The following is a 20,695-nucleotide window of genomic DNA, read 5'->3' as shown; positions in this document are numbered from 1 at the left end:
TTAATAAATTTACCACCTTCTAGACAGTGCAAGGACTTTAGAACATTTTAACCTTATTTACCCTTTTCTCCAATTATGTAGTATTGTTTTCATATATTTTTTTCTTCATTTTTCTTCATGTTTTATTCAATCCTCACACATATTGATTATATTCTATATTCACTAACCCACATATTAGCTTTTCCACCTCAATCATTTTCCTTTTATCTAAAGAACAACTTTTGTTATTTTTTTTTTAACATCTTTATTGGGGTATAATTGCTTTACAATGGTATGTTAGTTTCTGCTTTATAACAAAGTGAATCAGTTATACATATACGTATGTTCCCATATGTCTTCCCTCTTGCGTCTCCCTCCCTCCCACCCTCCCTATCCCACCCCTCCAGGCTGTCACCAAGCACCGAGCCAATACCCCTGTGCCATGTGGCTGCTTCCCACTAGCTATCTACCTTACTACGTTTGTTAGTGTGTATATGTCCATGACTCTCTTTCGCCCTGTCACAGCTCACCCATCCCCCTCCCCATAACCTCAAGTCCGTTCTCTAGTAGGTCTGCGTCTTTATTCTTGCCTTACCCCTAGGTTCTTGACATCTTTTTTCTTAAATTCCGTATATATGTGTTAGCATACACTATTTGTCTTTTTCTTTCTGACTTATTCACTCTGTATGACAGACTCTAGGTCTATCCACCTCATTACAAATAGCTCAATTTCGTTTCTTTTTATGGCTGAGTAATATTCCATTGTATATATGTGCCACATCTTCTTTATCCATTCATCCGATGATGGGCACTTAGGTTGTTTCCATCTCCGGGCTATTGTAAATAGAGCTGCGATGAACATTTTGGTACTTGACTCTTTTTGAATTTTGGTTTTCTCAGGGTATATGCCCAGTAGTGGGATTGCTGGGTCATATGGTAGTTCTATTTGTAGTTTTTTAAGGAACCTCCATACTGTTCTCCACAGTGGCTGTACCAATTCACATTCCCACCAGCAGTGCAAGAGTGTTCCCTTTTCTCCACACCCTCTCCAGCATTTATTGTTTCTAGATTTTTTGATGATGGCCATTCTGACTGGTGTGAGATGATATCTCATTGTAGTTTTGATTTGCATTTCTCTAATGATTAATGATGTTGAGCATTTTTTCATGTGTTTGTTGGCAGTCTGTATATCTTCTTTGGAGAAATGTCTATTTAGGTCTTCTGCCCATTTTTGGATTGGGTTGTTTGTTTTTTTGTTACTGAGCTGCATGAGCTGCTTGTAAATTTTGGAGATTAATCCTTTGTCGCTTGCTTCATTTGCAAATATTTTCTCCCATTCTGAGGGTTGTCTTTTGGTCTTGTTTATGGTTTCCTTTGCTGTGCAAAAGCTTTGAAGTTTCATTAGGTCCCATTTGTTTATTTTTGTTTTTATTTCCATTACTTTAGGAGGTGGGTCAGAAAGGATCTTGCTGTGATTTATGTCATAGAGTGTTCTGCCTATGTTTTCCTCTAAGAGTTTGATAGTTTCTGGCCTTACATTTAGGTCTTTAATCCATTTTGAGCTTATTTTTGTATATGGTGTTAGGGAGTGATCTAATCTCATACTTTTACATGTACCTGTCCAGTTTTCCCAGCACCACTTATTGAAGAGGCTGTCCTTTCTCCACTGTACATTCCTGCCACCTTTATCAAAGATAAGGTGTCCATATGTGCGTGGGGTTATCTCTGGGCTTTCTATCCTCTTCCATTGATCTATCTTTCTGTTTTTGTGCCAGTACCATACCGTCTTGATTACTGTAGCTTTGTAGTATAGTCTGAAGTCAGGGAGCCTGATTCCTCCAGTTCCTTTTTTCGTTCTCAAGATTGCTTTGGCTATTCGGGGTCTTTTCTGTTTCCATACAAATTGTGAAATTTTTTGTTCTAGTTCTGTGAAAAATGCCAGTGGTAGTTTGATAGGGATTGCATTGAATCTATAGATTGCTTTGGGTAGTAGAGTCATTTTCACAATGGTGATTCTTCCAATCCAAGAACATGGTATATCTCTCCAACTATTTGTATCATCTTTAGTTTCTTTCATCAGTGTCTTATAATTTTCTGCATACAGGTCTTTTGTCTCCTTAGGTAGGTTTATTCCTAGATATTTTATTCTTTTTGTTGCAATGGTAAATGGGAGTGTTTTCTTGATTTCACTTTCAGATTTTTCATCATTAGTATATAGGAATGCCAGAGATTTCTGTGCATTAATTTTGTATCCTGCCACTTTACCAAATTCATTGATTAGCTCTAGTAGTGTTCTGGTAGCATCTTTAGGATTCTCTATGTATAGTATCATGTCATCTGCAAACAGTGACAGCTTTACTTCTTCTTTTCCGATTTGGATTCCTTTTATTTCCTTTTCTTCTCTGATTGCTGGGGCTAAAACTTCCAAAACTATGTTGAATAAGAGTGGTGAGAGTGGGCAACCTTGTCTTGTTCCTGATCTTAGTGGAAATGCTTTCAGTTTTTCACCATTGAGGAGGATGTTGGCTGTGGGCTTGTCATATATGGCCTTTATTATGTTGAGGAAAGTTCCCTCTATGCCTACTTTCTGCAGGGTTTTTATCATAAATGGGTGTTGAATTTTGTTGAAAGCTTTCTCTGCATCTATTGAGATGATCATATGGTTTTTCTCCTTCAATTTGTTAATATGGTTTATCACATTGATAGATTTGCGTATATTGAAGAATCGTTGCATTCCTGGAAAAACCCCACTTGATCATGGTGTATGATCCTTTTAATGTGCTGTTGGATTCTGTTTGCTAGTATTTTGTTGAGAATTTTTGCATCTATGTTCATCAGTGATATTGGCCTGTAGTTTTCTTTCTTTGTGACATCCTTGTCACGTTTTGGTATCAAGGTGATGGTGGCCTCGTAGAAGGAGTTTGGGAGTGTTCCTCCCTCTGCTATATTTTGGAAGAGTTTGAGAAGGATAGGTGTTAGCTCTTCTCTAAATGTTTGATAGAATTCGCCTGTGAAGCCATCTGGTCCTGGGCTTTTGTTTGTTGGAAGATTTTTAATCACAGTTTCAATTTCAGTGCTTGTGATTGGTCTGTTCATATTTTCTATTTCTTCCTGATTCAGTCTTGGCAGGTTGTGCATTTCTAAGAATTTGTCCATTTCTTCCAGGTTGTCCATTTTATTGGCATAGAGTTGCTTGTAGTAATCTCTCATGATCTTTTTTATTTCTGCAGTGTCAGTTGTTACCTCTCCTTTTTCATTTCTAATTCTATTGATTTGAGTCTTCCCTTTTTTTCTTGATGAGTCTGGCTAGTGGTTTATCTATTATGTTTATCTTCTCAAAGAACCAGCTTTTAGTTTTATTGATCTTTGCTATTGTTTCACTCATTTCTTTTTCATTTATTTCTGATCTGATTTTTATGATTTCTTTCCTTCTGCTAGCTTTGGGGTTTTTTTGTTCTTCTTTCTCTAATTGCTTGAGGTGCAAGGTTAGGTTGTTTATTCGAGATGTTTCCTGCTTCTTAAGGTGGGCTTGTATTGCTATAAACTTCCCCCTTAGAACTGCTTTCGCCGCATCCCAAGGTTTTGGGTCGTTGTGTCTCCATTGTCATTTGTTTCTAGGTATTTTTTGATTTCCTCTTTGATTTCTTCAGTGATCCCTTCATTATTAAGTAGTGTATTGTTCAGCCTCCATGTGTTTGTATTTTTTACAGATCTTTTCCTGTAATTGATATCTAGTCTCATGGCGTTGTGGTCAGAAAAGATACTTGATACAATTTCAATTTTCTTAAATTTACCAAGGCTTGATTTGTGACCCAAGATATGATCTATCCTGGAGAATGTTTCATGAGCACTTGAGAAAAATGTGTATTCTGTTGCTTTTGGATGGAGTGTCCTATAAATATCAATTAAGTCCATCTTGTTTAAAGTATCATTTAAAGCTTGTGTTTCCTTATTTATTTTCATTTTGGATGATCTGTCCATGGGTGAAAGTGGGGTGTTTAAGCCCCCTACTATGAATGTGTTACTGTCGATTTCCCCTTTTATGGCTGTTAGCATTTGCCTTATGTATTGAGGTGCTCCTATGTTGGGTGCATAAATATTTACAATTGTTATATCTTCTTCTTGGATCGATCCCTTGTTCATTATGTAGTGTCCTTCTTTGTCTCTTTTAATAGTCCTTATTTTAAAGTCTATTTTGTCTGATATGAGAATTGCTACTCCAGCTTTCTTTTGGTTTCCATTTGCATGGAATATTTTTTTCCATCCCCTCACTTTCAGTCTGTATGTGTCTCTAGGTCTGAAGTGGGTCTGTTGTAGACAGCGTATATAAGGGTCTTGTTTTTGTATCCATTCAGCTAATCTGTGTCTTTTGGTGGGAGCATTTAGTCCATTTACATTTAAGGTAATTATCAATATGTATGTTCCTATTCCCATTTTCTTAATTGTTTTGGGTTTGTTATTATAGGTCTTTTCCTTCTCTTGTGTTTCTTGCCTAGAGAAGATCCTTTAGCATTTGTTGTAAAGCTGGTTTGGTGGTGCTGAACTCTCTCAGCTTTTGCTTGTCTGTAAAGGTTTTAATTTCTCCATCAAATCTGAATGAGATCCTTGCTGGGTAGAGTAGTCTTGGCTGCAGGTTTTTCTCCTTCATCACTTTCAATATGTCCTGCCACTCCCTTCTGGCTTGTAGGGTTTCTGCTGAGAGATCAGCTGTTAACCTTATGGGGATTCCCTTATGTGTTATTTGTTGTTTTTGCCTTGCTGCTTTTAATATGCTTTCTTTGTATTTAATTTTTGACAGTTTGATTAACATGTGTCTTGGCGTATTTCTCCTTGTATTTATCCTGTATGGGACTCTCTGTGCTTCCTGGACTTGATTAACTATTTCCTTTCCCATATTAGGGAAGTTTTAAACTATAATCTCTTCAAATATTTTCTCAGTCCCTTTCTTTTTCTCTTCTTCTTCTGGAACCCCTATAATTCGAATGTTGGTGCATTTAATGTTGTCCCAGAGGTCTCTGAGACTGTCCTCAGTTCTCTTCATTCTTTTTTCTTTATCCTGCTCTGCAGTAGTTATTTCCACTATTTTATCTTCCAGGTCACTTATCCGTTCTTCTGCCTCAGTTATTCTGCTATTGATCCCATATAGAGTATTTTTAATTTCATTTATTGTGTTGTTCATCGTTGCTTGTTTCATCTTTATTTCTTCTAGGTCCTTGTTAACTGTTTCTTGCATTTTGTCCATTCTATTTCCAAGATTTCGGATCATCCTTACTATCATTATTCTGAATTCTTTTTCAGGTAGACTGCCTATTTCCTCTTCATTTGTTAGGTCTGGTGCATTTTTATCTTGCTCCTTTATCTGCTGTGTGTTTTTCTGTCTTCTCATTTTGCTTATCTTACTGTGTTTGGGGTCTCCTTTTTGCAGACTGCAGGTTTGTAGTTCCCACTGTTTTTGATGTCTGTCTTCAGTGGCTAAGGTTGGTTCAGTGGGTTGTGTAGGCTTCCTGGTGGAGGGGCCTAGTGCCTGTGTTCTGGTGGATGAGCCTGGATCTTGTCTTTCTGGTGGGCAGGTTCACATCTGGTGGTGTGTTTTGGGGTGTCTGTGGCCTTATTATGATTTTAGGCAGCCTCTCTGCTAATGGGTGGGGTTGTGTTCCTGTTTTGCTAGTTGTTTGGCATAGGTTTTCGAGCACTGTGGCTTGCTGGTCGTTGAGTGAAGCTGGGTGCTGGTGTTAAGATGGAGGTCTCTCGGAGATTTTCGCCATTTGATATTATGTGGAGCTGGGAGGTCTCTTGTTGACCAGTGTCCTGAAGTTAGCTCTCCTACCTCAGAGGCAGAGCCCTGATTCTTGGCTGGAGCACCAAGAGCCTTTCATCCACACGGCTCAGACTTTTTGTTTCCTTTTCCTCTGTGCTTAGTTTCACTGGCTCACAGGGTGCTGCATGACGGGGTGTCACACCCGGCACCTGAAGCGAAACGACTGCACCAACACCTCAGCTCACCGGGCTGTGCGTACAAGCGCCGCACACGCCACCTCCTGTTATTTTTTTAGTGCGGGTCTGCTAATGATGAATTCTCTCAGTTTATGTTTCTTAGACTATATTTCTATATCATTTTCAAAAGGTATTTTTGTTGTATATAGAATTCTATATTAATAGATGTTTTTTTTTCTGTCCTTTCACAATTCTGTTGTCTTTGGTTCCATTATTTCTGTTTAGAAGTAAGCTGTAAGGTTAATTGTTACCATTTTGAAGGGGTTTTTTTCTTTCATAATGACATTAAAGTTTTTTTGTCTTTAGTTTTCAGCAGTTTAACCATGATGAACCTACATGTGTTCTAATTCAGCATTATTCTTAGGGTGTAGCTCTTCATAGCTCAATCAAAAGCCTGGAGTATTCAGCGCCCCTCTTTTTGTGTGATCCTTGAACTCAACTGCAGCAACATCAGGAATTGCTCTAAAGTTTTGCTCAGCTTCTCAACCCCTCAGCTGCCATTTTTCAGAGTTGGCAATTATCTCAAAAGGAAGAGCCAGCTTCTGTGCCTCTCTCCTCTGCCTGGATCTTGGTACCACAGATCCTCATCCCCTTGGTAGCTCTCTGACGCTTTCATATAAATTTTGTTAACAAATTATCCAGATTTCCCAGCTGTCCTCATTGCCATTGTTAGAAGCAGAACTCCTATGTGAGATGCTCAGTGCAGTATGCAATGCTATGCCACTGTCACTCTTAGTATAATCAAACTCATAGGTGTAGGCTTGTTATGATTTGTTCTGTTGTGCACCAAGAGTTTTCTTTCTGATAATTTCTGTCTTCCTTTAATTCAGGAAAATTATTAGCCATGTTCTCTAGTCTTTAATTTTGGAACAATGGTCAGGTATATGTTGAAGTTTCTTTTCTATTCTCCTCTCATATTTTCTAAGTTTTTATCTTTGTTTATGCTCTACATTTTGTTCCAGGTAAATCATTTTTTTTTAAGACTGTATCTGTGTTATGCACAATCTGAGCATTCTTAAAAGCAATCTCAACATCACAAATATTTTGAAAATTTGGGAATGTAGAAGAGAAGATTCTAGATGCAAATAGAACCAATTGTCAAAGAAATGGCATAAAGAGAGTGTCCAGTTTAGGGAGAAAGATATCATACTGGAATTAAGTTACATAATTTTTAAATCCCTCTGCTTCAATTGAGTCTAGGGAATTGATCATTTTTAATCTTATTATCTATGGAAACTCTAAGAAAAATTTTAACTCTATTTTTAAGTGTGATTACACTTAAGTATTTAAGAAACACAGAATTTTTATATCTAATAAATCTTTAATCATTGCACGTTTGCAATGGAAGGAAATTGAAAGATGACCTAGACACAAAGAATCAAAGTTGATCAAATGGCCTATTTGACCTCTTTACTCATAAGCTCAGGCCCGTATATAGAATCTTAACATTATGATGAAAAAGAAAAGCCAGTATGATGAGAAGTAAGCAAGCACAAGAGCACAGAATCTAGAACACAAAAGGGAACATGTGACCCAATGCCTAGTTCCACAGCCTCAAACTTTCTTATACTGCTGAGGACACTACCCTGTCCCTTCTGCCCCTACTGGAACCCAGAAAGTAGAAAAAGTGGGGAAAGAGACCAGGAGGGGAAAGAGAGTAAGAACACACATGTTGGAACTTCTCCTAAGCAGAAGCAGGATCTAGTACAATCTGGTCTTCAGCCTTCAGAAACAGTCAAGAGAGAAGGAAGCCATACTATTTGCACTATGGTCCAGGAAAAATATCCAATCCTGGATCTAGGAGTACGTGTGTATGACTGGATGAAGGAAGGAGAAAAGGACCAAGAAGAGCTCAGAAAAGGACCCTTGAGATCTCACTTCCCCTTGGTAGTCAGGGATATACTATGACTGCTGGTATTTCTGAGACCTCCAAAACAAATACTGTACTCATTTCAGACACAGCCCAGGAAAAAACATGCTAAGGAGTCACGAAAAATTAAAGGAAAGAAAGAAACTGATAAAAATGAAGAAATAATAAATAGATTCTAATTTGGTGATAATCTAGACTACATCTTGTCTTCTATGTTGGATGCTCTGATTTAATAAAGAAATTACTTCATTCTCAGCCAGTCAATAGATTAAATAAAGTTGGAAATATTTCCTTTTCAAGTCATATAAGAAAAGAAAAACTTATCCCTGGAACATTTTGGGGAATAACATAAAATATTTCTGAAAGAAAAAAAACCCCTTTTTTTTTTTCTTTTTCCCTATATAATCCATCTTACAACTGCTCGGGTCATTTCAACTTTATCTCACTGTGAGAGTATTCAAGATTTCAAGTTAATGATCACAAGTCACCCTGAAAACCAAGAGGCAGAATTACTTCATTAATTCAACCATCAGGCTACTCTGTGCCAGGTACCATTTAGGTAGAAATAATCTGTTTTATAAAGATATGCTTTCTTACTCTAAAAAAAATTTAATCTCTTAGGTATTTTATTTTATCTCATTTATATTATCTCAACTTGAAGATTTAGGTTGGTCCCAGCATTTATTAGTATTAGAAATATCACTACATCTCAATTTCCTTAGCTTTACCTCTCTTACACTGTAATTATGAGGATTAAATGAAATAAAATATGTAAAACTGATCCATAAACTATTGAGGCTGCTTTAAAAAATATAAGACAAATAACAAGGAAGTGTAAGTGTAAAACATGAGCTGAAGAGAAAACTAAGTTAAGAACTAGGGTGAGGTTAGTATATCATGGCTCTTAGCTCCCCAGAAAACAATAATTAGCTTTACAATTCCCTGTCCATCAGCTAAAAGTGAGTTAGCTGTTCAGAAGATGCAAAAGTATTTCTGGTACTAACACCTGAGAGAAATTTCTTCCTTGGGCCCTCATAAAGAAGACAATGTTGGGGCTTCCCTGGTGGCGCAGTGTTTGAGAGTCCACCTGGCGATGCAGGGGACATGGGTTCGTGCCCCAGTCCGGGAAGATCCCACATGCCGCGGAGCGGCTGGCCCCGTGAGCCATGGCCGCTGAGCCTGCGCATCCGGAGCCTGTGCTCCGCAACAGGAGAGGCAACAACAATGAGAGGCCCGCGTACCGCAAAAAAAAAAAAAAAAAAGAAGACAATGTGTAACATAAAACCATGTTTTCAACAACATCCCAACCATGAAGACAACATATTTCACTGGATAATTACAGGTAACACTATAGCTAAAACACTGGAATGCATCTGAGCCCTAAGTAAACAGAAGCTAGAGCTCTTTGTGATTTAATTGAAGGTCTGACATAGCAAATAAGTGCCCTCTTGATAACCTTCACTGATACTTTCTAAGTATGATCCAACCTTATATGATTTAGGCAAACCTGAATAGACATAAATTCAGGAGTCAAGACAGTGTTGTAGAGGGTTTGGGGAGTATCTGCACTGGATCCTCACAGCTGTTCACCACTGAAAAAGCGATACGATCTGGTAGTTACGAGCAAGAACCCAAGAGCTCGGCTGCCTGCATTAGAATCCCACCTTTGCTCCTCAAAAAAAGTGTGAGCAAGTTTTGGCAAGTTACTTCATCGCATACTGCCTCTTGAACCTCCTATGTAAAATGAAGACAACAATAATACCTACCTCACTGTTATAAAAATTAAATAAGTTGTTATAAAAAATAGATAAATTAAAGTGCTTAGAACAATACCTGGCATGTAGGAAGCTAACTATTATTGTAAGTGTGAAAAATTATGAACTAGCACAGGTTGGTTAATTTATGTAGTTACAATTTAAATGAACAGACCCTAATCAAGAGTTTACTTACAGTGATTTCCTTTAAATGAAGAGGCTCTTAAAAAAGAAGCACAATAAATCTTTCCTTTTTTGAGTGGTATGAAATATTGTGTTTTAGTGATGGTTCATAAGAGAGCATATATATATAATGCATGAATCATACACTTTTAAGATCTTTAAGTGATTAAGTATTGCTCTTTTGCTATGTTCTTCACCTCCACTATCCTGCCACATAAATACACAGATGATAAATCTATATTGGACAAGTTAATTTTATTAGGTAAATGGACTGAAAATTCTTAAAGAATCAAATTTCTGTAAATTCATTTTTTAAAATAACCTACTGAGTCAAATTCATAGAATTCATAGTAGTAAATTGTTGCTATAATATAAGCAAGAGGCAACTTGGACTCAAAATAATTGAACCTGACAGGCAATGTATACTCACTTTCGCTGCAGCAGAAGGCAGTAATCAACTATGATGGGCACCATATCCTGTAGAGAAACCGTAAAGAAAGCATCAGCACCACATCTCTGTCCAATGGCCCCCTGGTTAGACACAACACATAATGAAAGTAGTCTGCTTCAGATACTGTTAGATTGTTGGGAGAATATAACTTTGTACCATACTTTTGGTAAGCAATTTGGCACTCTGTGTCAAAAGCCTTAAAAATGTGAAAACACTTTTACCCAGTAATTCTATCTGGAAATTTATCCTAAATACATTTAGTAAGGAAAAAAAATGTAATGCATTAAGGTATTCACTGCAGCTCTATAATAGAAGAAAGAGGAGAAGGAGGGGGAAGGGAGGAAGACATTGAAATTAAATACACAACATGGGAAAACAGTTAAGTAAATTTGCTATTTAAATATTATGTAGATATTACAAGTTTATAAAGAGTTTACAACATTATAAGAAACATTACGTGAAAAATACGTATTTATCTCACAACTTTGTAAAGAAAATATATCAAATTGATAATATAATATAGTTGGTCCCATTGGTGGCTCAGGTGATTAAGGTTGTCCATATTTTGTCACAATCCTCCAAACCAGCTACTTTAAGGTTGATTAATTTCTCAGTTTCATAACATTTTGACTGTTTTAAATTCATCATGTATAGACTCATATCAAACGAATGGCAACCCATAATTTTGGCCTTTTTCAAGAGAAACACTTTGAGGGAGGAGCAGTAGCTTATTATGACTAGAACTTGTCAAGTACCCAAGCATTAGATTTCATCAGTACTCTTTCATTTTCTGCTAGCTGAAGAGCAATGGTTTCCTTTTAAAAATCCTGGAAGGCTTAGGTTCTGGGCAGAAGAATATCCCATCAGGAGGGAGAAGACATTATGTGAAAGAGAATGCCACATGCTAACACTTCTTTGACAAAAAGAACAAAACCTGAGGAACCACTATTATCTGAGAGAGAAGTAAGCAGAAGGACCTATAATCCTAAAAGGCTAACCCTGCCCATCCATCCTGCTTCCTTTATTTATCAATATTCCTCATGACTACATTTATAATCTTACTTAGGTACTTCAAAAACAGGAACTAAAACCATAGACTTGAAAAGTCTCAACCCTGAATGAGAATACATATAGAGGGACAAATAATCTGCAGAGAAAAAACCTAGAAATACTGAGGAAATTTAACAAACACTCTTTAAAATACACAGCTGAGCTCCCCAAAAACTAGGGGCAATACCCAGGGTTTAAAATTGAAAAAGGAACTGCAAACTAAAGCAATAAGCCCTGAGCCATCACTGAGACTGTCCTATAAATTTGTTGTTCATATAAGAGCTTGGGTTTTAATGCCAGAAACAAACTGAGGCCTTAATTTTTGCAACATAAGGAAGTAAAGCAAAGATCCTCCTAAAAACAGGATTCTTGAAAGGTGTCTCCTTAGTGAAAGGCAATTAGAAAAAACAAAAAAACCTGCCTATATGCATAGGAAGCTAACAAGAAAGGTTGTCTGTCTCTGCCTGGACTCAGTGGGAATAAATCTGCACTCTCCAAGAATCTATAATCAAGATGCTGCCCACAGGTGGATTTGGGATTTGAATTTACACTATCTCCTCAGTATGGGAATAATCAGGCCAAGAAATTAACACAAAAGGTGATCCTTAAAAAAGGATACTCCTGGAGCACTTGAAAGAAAAAAATTCCAGAAACAGTGTTTAACAGTTAACAGTGCTTAACAGTGCTTTGCTTAACAGGCAAAATAAGACCTCCTGATAAAGCCCCCAAAAGATGTGCCCAAAATAAAAAAGTTTAAAGCACCTCATGAAATAACATACCATAAGTTAATGTCAGCAGAAACTACAAACAGCAGGGGAGACCCCGAAAACTTCAAATATTATAATTATCAGGGAGAAATTATTAAAGTATATTTAGAATTATTAAAGGCATAAAATAAGGAATTAAGTGCCTATCCTAGCAGTAAGTACTAAGGATATACTATAGGGATAATGGAGAGTGTAACCATCAGATTAATACATGTAGACAAATCACTCTGTTGATTCTATGATGGGAGGATCTGGAAAACCAAGACTGAAGATAGGTGGCTAGTATAGTAGTCCAAGATGGAAACAGGAGATCAAACTAGGGTAGTGAGAGTAGGCATAAAAAACAGCAGATAGAATCAAGCACTGTTTATAAAGTAAAACTGTAGAGGTTGGTGACAGATTGGTTATGGGTTGGAAGGCATAGGCAGGAGTCTAAGAAACTCCTAAATTTCTAGTTTGAGTGATGGCTGGATGAAGATTTCATGAAATGAAATAAGGAATATGGGAGGAGGTGTTAGAAGGAAGAAGCTAAACATAGTTTGGGCTGTCATAGCTCTGAGGAACATCTTTACTTCGATATTGAATAGTAAGAAAGTGGATATAGTAATCTGAAACATCTGGGTTAGAATTACACACTTCTAAGTCATGAAAGGAAATACTGTATATGAATAAAACTGGCCAGGGATAATAAAGATAAAAATCAGTGAACAGTGGATTACATCTTGAGGAAGACCAATATTTATGATATGGTCAGAGGATGGAAACAAAATCCAACTCAGGAACAGTCACAAAGGTTTAAAAATCAGAAGACCACACAATCATAGATATCTACAGGATACAGAATTTTAAAAAGGAAGGAGTGATCATCGCTGTTTAATACAGCATGGGGAATGAATAAGATATGAAAGTTTTATTTTATTTATAAATTAGGATATCACTGGGATCTTTAGAAAGATGGTGTTTTATCTTCCTCATTAGATCGTAAGCACACTAATGGGTGATATGCAGCTTGCAAAGAATTGGGGGGAGAAAGCTGAGAGGGAAAGAGGGAGGAAAGGGGGAGGAAGAGAAAGAGAAAGCATCAATGTATGTGTAATTAGAATCCCTGAATAAGAAAACTAAAACAGGGCGTTTAGGAAGATGGCAGAAGAGTAAAACGCGGAGATCACCTTCCTCCCCACAGATACATCAGAAATACATCTACACGTGGAACAACTCCTAGAGAACACCCACTGAACGCTGGCAGAAGACCTCAGACCTCCCAAAAGGCAAGAAACTCCCCACGTACCTGGGTAGGGCAAAAGAAAAAAGAAAAACAGAGGCAAAAGAATAGGGACGGGACCTGCGCCAGTGGGAGGGAGCTGTGAAGGAGGAAAGGTTTCCACACACTAGAAAGCCCCTTCGTGGGCGGAGAATGCGAGTGGCAGAGGGGGTAAGCTTCGGTGCCACGGAGGAGAGCACAGCCACCAGGGTGCGGAGGGCAAAGCGGAGAGATTTCCGCACAGAGGATCCGTGCCGACCAGCACTCACCAGCCCAAGAGGCTTGACTGCTCACCCGCCGGGGCGGGCGGGAGCTGGGAGCTGAGGCTCCGGGCTTCGGTCGGATCGCAGGGAGAGGACTGGCAGCATGAACACAGCCTGAAGGGGTTAGTGCACCACGGCCAGCAGGGAGGGAGTCCGGGGAAAAGTCTGGACCTGCTGAAGAGGCAAGAGACTTTTTCTTCCCTCTTTGTTTCCTGGTGCGCGAAGAGAGGGGATTCAGAGAGCTGCTTAAAGGAGCTCCAGAGACGGGTGCGGGCTGCGGCTAAAAGCGCGGACCCCAGAGACGGGCATGAGACGTTAAGACTACTGCTGCCGCTTCAAAGAAGCCTGTGTGCAAGCGCAGGTCACTATCCACACCTCCACTCCCGGGAGCCTGTGCAGTCCGCCACTGCCAGGTTCCCTGGATCCAGGGACAACTTCCCCGGGAGAACACACGGTGCGCCTCACGCTTGTGCAACGTCACGCTGGCCTCTGCCGCCGCAGTCTCTCCTCACATCTGTACTCCTCCCTCCCCACCGGCCTGAGTGAGCCTGAGCCCCCGAATCAGCGGCTCCTTTAACCCCGTCCTGTCTGAGCGAAGAACAGACGCCCTCAGGCGACCTACACACAGAGGTAGGGCCAAATCCAAAGCTGAGGCCCTGGGAGCTGTGCCAACAAAGAAGAGAAAGGGTAATTTCTCCCAGCAGCCTCAGGAGCAGCGGATTAAATCTCCACAATCAACTTGATGTACCCTGCATCTGTGGAATACCTGAATAGACAACGAATCATCCCAAATTGAGGAGGTGGACTTTGGGAGCATGATATATTATTTTTTCCCCTTTTCCTCTTTCTGTGACTGTGTATGTGTATGCTTCGTGTGAGATTTTGTCTGTATAACTTTGCTTTCACCATTTGTCCTAGGGTTCTGTCTGTCCTTTTTTTTTTTTTTTTTACTTAAAAAATTTTTTTTCTTAAGACTTATTTTTATTTTAATAACTTTATGTTATTTTAGCTTACTTTATTTTATCCTCTTTCTTTCTTTTTTTCCTTCTATTTTTTCTCCCTTTTATTCTGAACCGTGTGGATGAAAGGTTCTTGGTGCTCCAGCCAGGAGTCAGTGCTGTACCTCTGAGGTGGGAGAGCCAACTTCAGGACACTGGTCAACAAGAGACCTCCCAGCTCCACATAATACCAAATGGTGAAAATCTCCCAGAGATCTCCATCTCAACACTATCACCCAGCTTCACTCAACGACCAGCAAGCTACAGTGCTGGACACCCTATGCCAAACAACTAGCAAGACAGGAACACAACCCCACCCATTAGCAGAGAGGCTGCCTAAAATCATAATAAGGCCACAGACACCCCAAAACACACCACCAGATGTGAACCTGCCCACCAGAAAGACAAGATCCAGGCTCATCCACCAGAACACAGGCACTAGGCCCCTCCACCAGGAAGCCTACACAACCCACTGAACCAACCTTAGCCACTGGGGACAGACACCAAAAACAATGGGAACTATGAACTTGCAGCCTGCAAAAACGACACCCTAAACACAGTAAGATAAGCAAAATGAGAAGACAGAAAAGCACACAGCAGATGAAGGAGCAAGGCAAATACCCACCAGACCTAACAAATGAAGAGGAAATAGGCAGTCTACCTGAAAAAGAATTCAGAATAATGATAGTAAAGATGATCCAAAATTTTGGAAATAGAATAGAGAAAATGCAAGAAAAATTTAACAAGGACCTAGAAGAAATGAAGAGGAAACAAGCAATGATGAACAACACAATAAATAGAATTAAAAATACTCTAGAAGGGATCAATAGCAGAATAACTGAGGCAGAAGAACGGATAAGTGACCTGGAAGATAAAATAGTGGAAATAACTACTGCAGAGCAGAATAAAGAAAAACGAATGAAAAGAACTGAGGACAGTCTCAGAGACCTCTGGGACAACATTAAATGCTCCAACATTCAAATTATAGGGGTCCCAGAAGGAGAAGAGAAAAAGAAAGGGACTGAGAAAATATTTGAAGAGATTATAGTTTAAAACTTCCCTAATATGGGAAAGGAAATAGTTAATCAAGTCCAGGAATCACAGAGAGTCCCAAACAGGATAAATTCAAGGAGAAACATGCCAAGACACATATTAATCCAACTATCAAAAATTAAATACAGAAAACATATTTAAAGCAGCAAGGCAAAAACAACAAATAACACACAAGGGAATCCCCAAAAGGTTAACAGCTGATCTTTCAGCAGAAACTCTGCAAGCCAGAAGGGACTGGCAGGACATATTTAAAGTGATGAAGGAGAAAAACCTACAACCAAGACTACTCTACCCAACAAGGATCTCATTCAGATTTGATGGAGAGATTAAAACTTTCACAGACAAGCAAAAGCTGAGAGAGTTCAGCACCACCAAACTAGCTTTACAACAAATGCTAAACGAACTTCTATAGGCAAGAAACACAAGAAAGGAAAAGACCTACAATAACAAACTCAAAACAATTAAGAAAATGGGAAGAGGAACATACATATCGATAATTACCTTAAATGTAAATGGATTAAATGCTCCCACCAAAAGACACAGACTGGCTGAATGGATACAAAAACAAGACCCGTATATATGCTGTCTACAAGAGACCCACTTCAGACCTAGAGACACATACCGACTGAAAGTGAGGGGATGGAAAAAGATATTCCATGCAAATGGAAATCAAAAGAAAGCTGGAGTAGCAATACTCATATCAGACAAAATAGACTTTAAAATAAAGACTATTACAAGAGACAAAGAAGGACATAATGATCAAGGGATCAATCCAAGAAGAAGACATAACAATTGTAAATATTTATGCACCCAACATAGGAGCACCTCAATACATAAGGCAAATACTAACAGGCATAAAAGGGGTAATCAGCAGTAACACATTCATACTAGGGGAACTAACACCCCACTTTCACCAGTGGACAGACCATGCAAAATGAAAATAAATAAGGAAACACAAGCTTTAAATGATACATTAAACAAGATGGACTTAATTGATATTTATAGGACATTCCATCCAAAAACAACAGAATACACATTTTTCTCAAGTGTTCATGGAACATTCTCCAGGGTAGATCGTATCTTGGGTCACAAATCAAGCCTTGGTAAATTTAAGAAAACTGAAATCGTATTAAGTATCTTTTCCGACCACAATGCTATGAGACTAGATATCAATTACAGGAAAAGGTCTGTAAAAAATACAAACACATGGAGGCTAAACAATACATTACTTAATAACGAAGTGATCACTGAAGAAATCAAAGAGGAAGTCAAAAGATACCTAGAAACAAATGACAATGGAGACATGATGACCCAAAACCCATGGGTTGCAGCAAAATCAGTTCTAAGAGGGAAGTTTACAGCAATACAATCCTACCTTAAGAAATAGGAAACATCTCAAATAAACAACCTAACCTTGCACCTAAAGCAGTTAGAGAAAGAAGAACAAAAACCCCCAAAGTTAGCAGAAGGAAAGAAATCATAAATATCAGACCAAAAATAAATGAAAAAGAAATGAAGGAAATGATAGCAAAGGTCAATAAAACTAAAAGCTGGTTCTTTGAGAAGATAAGCAAAATTGATAAATCATTAGCCAGACTCATCAAGAAAAAAAGGGAGAAGACTAAAATCAACAGAATTAGAAATGAAAAAGGAGAAGTAACAACTGACACTGCAGAAATACAAAAGATCATGAGAGATTACTACAAGCAACTCTATGCCAATAAAATGGACAACCTGGAAGAAATGGACAAATTCTTAGAAATGCACAAACTGCCAAGACTGAATCAGGAAGAAATAGAAAATATGAACAGACCAATCACAAGCACTGAAATTGAAACTGTGATTAAAAATCTTCCAACAAACAAAAGCCCAGGACCAGATGGCTTCACAGGCGAATTCTATCAAACATTTAGAGAAGAGCTAACACCTATCCTTCTCAAATTCTTCCAAAATATAGCAGAGGGAGGAATACTCCCAAACTCATTCTATGAGGCCACCATCACCCTGATACCAAAACCAGACAAAGATGTCACAAAGAAAGAAAACTACAGGCCAATATCACTGATAAACATAGATGCAAAAATCCTCAACAAAATACTAGCAAACAGAATCCAACAGCACATTAAAAGGATCATACACCATGATCAAGTGGGGTTTATTCCAGGAATGCAAGGATTCTTCAATATACGCAAATCAATCAACGTGATACACCATATTAACAAACTGAAGGAGAAAAACCAAATGACCATCTCAATAGATGCAGAGAAAGCTTTCGACAAAATTCAATACCCATTTATGATAAAAACCCTCCAGAAAGTAGGCACAGAAGGAACTTTCCTCAACATAATAAAGGCCATATATGACAAACCCACAGCCAACATCGCCCTCAATGGTGAAAAACTGAAACCATTTACACTAAGATCAGGAACAAGACAAGGTTGCCCACTCTCACCACTCTTATTCAACACAGTTTTGGAAGTTTTAGCCACAGCAATCAGAGAAGAAAAGGAAATAAAAGGAATCCAAATCAGAAAAGAAGAAGTAAAGCTGTCACTGTTTGCAGATGACATGATACTATACATAGAGAATCCTAAAGATACCAGCAGAAAACTGCTAGTGCTAATCAATGAATTTGGTAAAGTAGCAGGATACAAAATTAATGCACAGAAATCTCTGGCATTCCCATACACTAATGATGAATAATCTGAAAATGAAATCAAGAAAACACTCCCATTTACCACTGCAACAAAAAGAATAAAATATCTAGGAATAAACCTACCTAAGGAGACAAAAGACCTGTATGCAGAAAATTATAAGACACTGATGAAAGAAACTAAAGATGATACAAATAGTTGGAGAGATATACCATGTTCTTGGATTGGAAGAATCACCATTGTGAAAATGACTCTACTACCCAGAGCAATCTACAGATTCAATGCAATCCTTATCAAACTTCCACTGGCGTTTTTTCACAGAACTAGAACAAAAAATTTCACAATTTGTATGGAAACACAAAAGACCCCGAATAGCCAAAGCAATCTTGAGAACGAAAAATGGAGCTGGAGGAATCAGGCTCCCTGACTTCAGACTATACTACAAAGCTACAGTAATCAAGACAGTATGGTAGTGGCACAAAAAGAGAAATACAGATCAATGGAACAGGATAGAAAGCCCAGAGATAAACCCACACACATATGGTCACCTTATCTTTGATAAAGGAGGCAAGAATATATAGTGGAGAAAAGGCAGCCTCTTCAATAAGTGGTGCTGGGAAAACTGGACAGGTACATGTAAAAGTATGAAATTAGAACACTCCCTAACACCATACACAAAAATAAACTCAAAATGGATTAAAGATCTAAATGTAAGGCCAGACACTATCAAACTCTTAGAGGAAAACATAGGCAGAATACTGTATGACATAAATCACAGCAATATCCTTTTTGACCCACCTCCTAGAGACATGGTAATAAAAACAAACAAATGGGACCTAATGAAACTTCAAAGCTTTTGCACAGCAAAGGAAACCATAAACAAGACCAAAAGACAACCCTCAGAATGGGAGACAATATTTGCAAATGAAGCAAGCGACAAAGGATTAATCTCCAAGATTTACAATCAGCTCATGCAGCTCAATAACAAAAAAACAAACAACCCAATCCAAAAGTGGGCAGAAGGCCTAAATAGACATTTCTCCAAAGAAGATATAGAGATTGCCAACAAACACATGAAAGAATGCTCAACATCACTAATCATTAGAGAAATGCAAATCAAAACTACATTGAGGTATCACCTCACACCTGTCAGAATGGCCATCATCAGAAAATCTGCAAACAATAAGTGCTGGAGAGGGTGTGGAGAAAAGGGAACCCTCTTGCACTGTTGGTGGGAATGTAAATTGATACAGCCACTATGGAGAACAGTATGGAGGTTCCTTAAAAAACTAAAAATAAAACTACCATACGACCCAGCAATCCCACTACTGGGCATATACCCTGAGCAAACCATAATTCAAAAAGAGTCATGTACCAAAATGTTCATTGCAGCTCTATTTACAATAGCCAGGACATGGAAGCAACCTAGTGTCCATCATCAGATGAATGGATAAAGAAGATGTGGCACATATATACAATGGAATATTACTCAGCCATAAAAAGAAACGAAATTGGGATATTTGTAGTGAGGTGGATGGACCTAGAGTCTGTCATGTGGAGTGTGGTAAGTCAGAAAGAGAAAAACAAATACCATATGCTAACACATATATAAGGAATCTAAGAAGAAAAAAAAGGTCATGAAGAACCTAGGGCTAAGACAGGAATAAAGACACAGACCTACTAGAGAATGGATATGGGGAGGGGGAAGGGTAAGCTGTGACAAAGTGAGAGAGTGGCATGGACATATATACACTACCAAACGTAAAATAGATAGCTAGTGGGAAGCAGCCGCATGGCACAGGGAGATCAGCTCGGTGCTTTGTGACCACCTAGAGGGGTGGGATAGGGAGGGTGGGAGGGAGGGAGATGCAAGAGGGAAGAGATATGGGGACATATGTATATGTATAACTGATTCACTTTGTTATAAAGCAGAAAATAACACACCATTGTAAAGCAATTATACTCCAATAAAGTTGTTAAAAAATAATAATAATAAAGAATAAAAGAAAACTAAAACAACAGAACAGAATGAATAGTTTAAGACTTAATTCAAGAAAACTTTCCTGAGATTATTTTTTTTAAAGTCTTAAATCTACATATTAATAGAACACATATTATTCCAGGGAAAAATGCCTAGAATGATTATACTGAGACCCAATGCAGTAAAGTTACTGGATTACCCAAACTAAGAAGTAGCCAGGAAAAAAAGATGAATTTTGAGAGAGGGGAAAAAAAAAACCTGGCTAGCCTCAGATTATCCTACAGTGGCATTCCATGACAGAGGGTAACAGAACAGTATTTTCAAGATACTTAAGGAGAGCAAAATGTTTTTCAATATAAAAGCTAGAGGGACTTACTTCCCTGGTGGTCCAGTGGCTAAGAACTCCACACTCCCAACATAGGGGGCCCGGGTTCAAC

The 20,695-nt window shown here is 38.4% G+C and overlaps 1 protein-coding gene across 7 annotated transcripts in view; it reads right to left on the bottom strand.

The window, feature by feature from the left end:
• The window catches only part of VPS8 (VPS8 subunit of CORVET complex), a 306,350-nt gene that overhangs the window by 191,928 nt on the left and 93,727 nt on the right, over positions 1-20,695 (bottom strand). For all 7 annotated transcript variants that reach the window (XM_067738310.1, XM_067738309.1, XM_067738314.1 and 4 more), the window contains one exon: positions 10,211-10,257. In XM_067738310.1, the coding sequence (XP_067594411.1) occupies positions 10,211-10,257 (47 nt within the window). The remainder of the gene's footprint in view (positions 1-10,210; positions 10,258-20,695) is intronic.

This window comes from Pseudorca crassidens, chromosome 5 (genome assembly GCF_039906515.1).
Source record: "Pseudorca crassidens isolate mPseCra1 chromosome 5, mPseCra1.hap1, whole genome shotgun sequence".
In the NCBI taxonomy this organism is placed as follows: Eukaryota; Metazoa; Chordata; class Mammalia; order Artiodactyla; family Delphinidae; genus Pseudorca; species Pseudorca crassidens.
The sequence above is the reverse complement of the archived record's forward strand: the minus strand, read 5'-3'. Positions and strand labels throughout refer to the sequence as shown.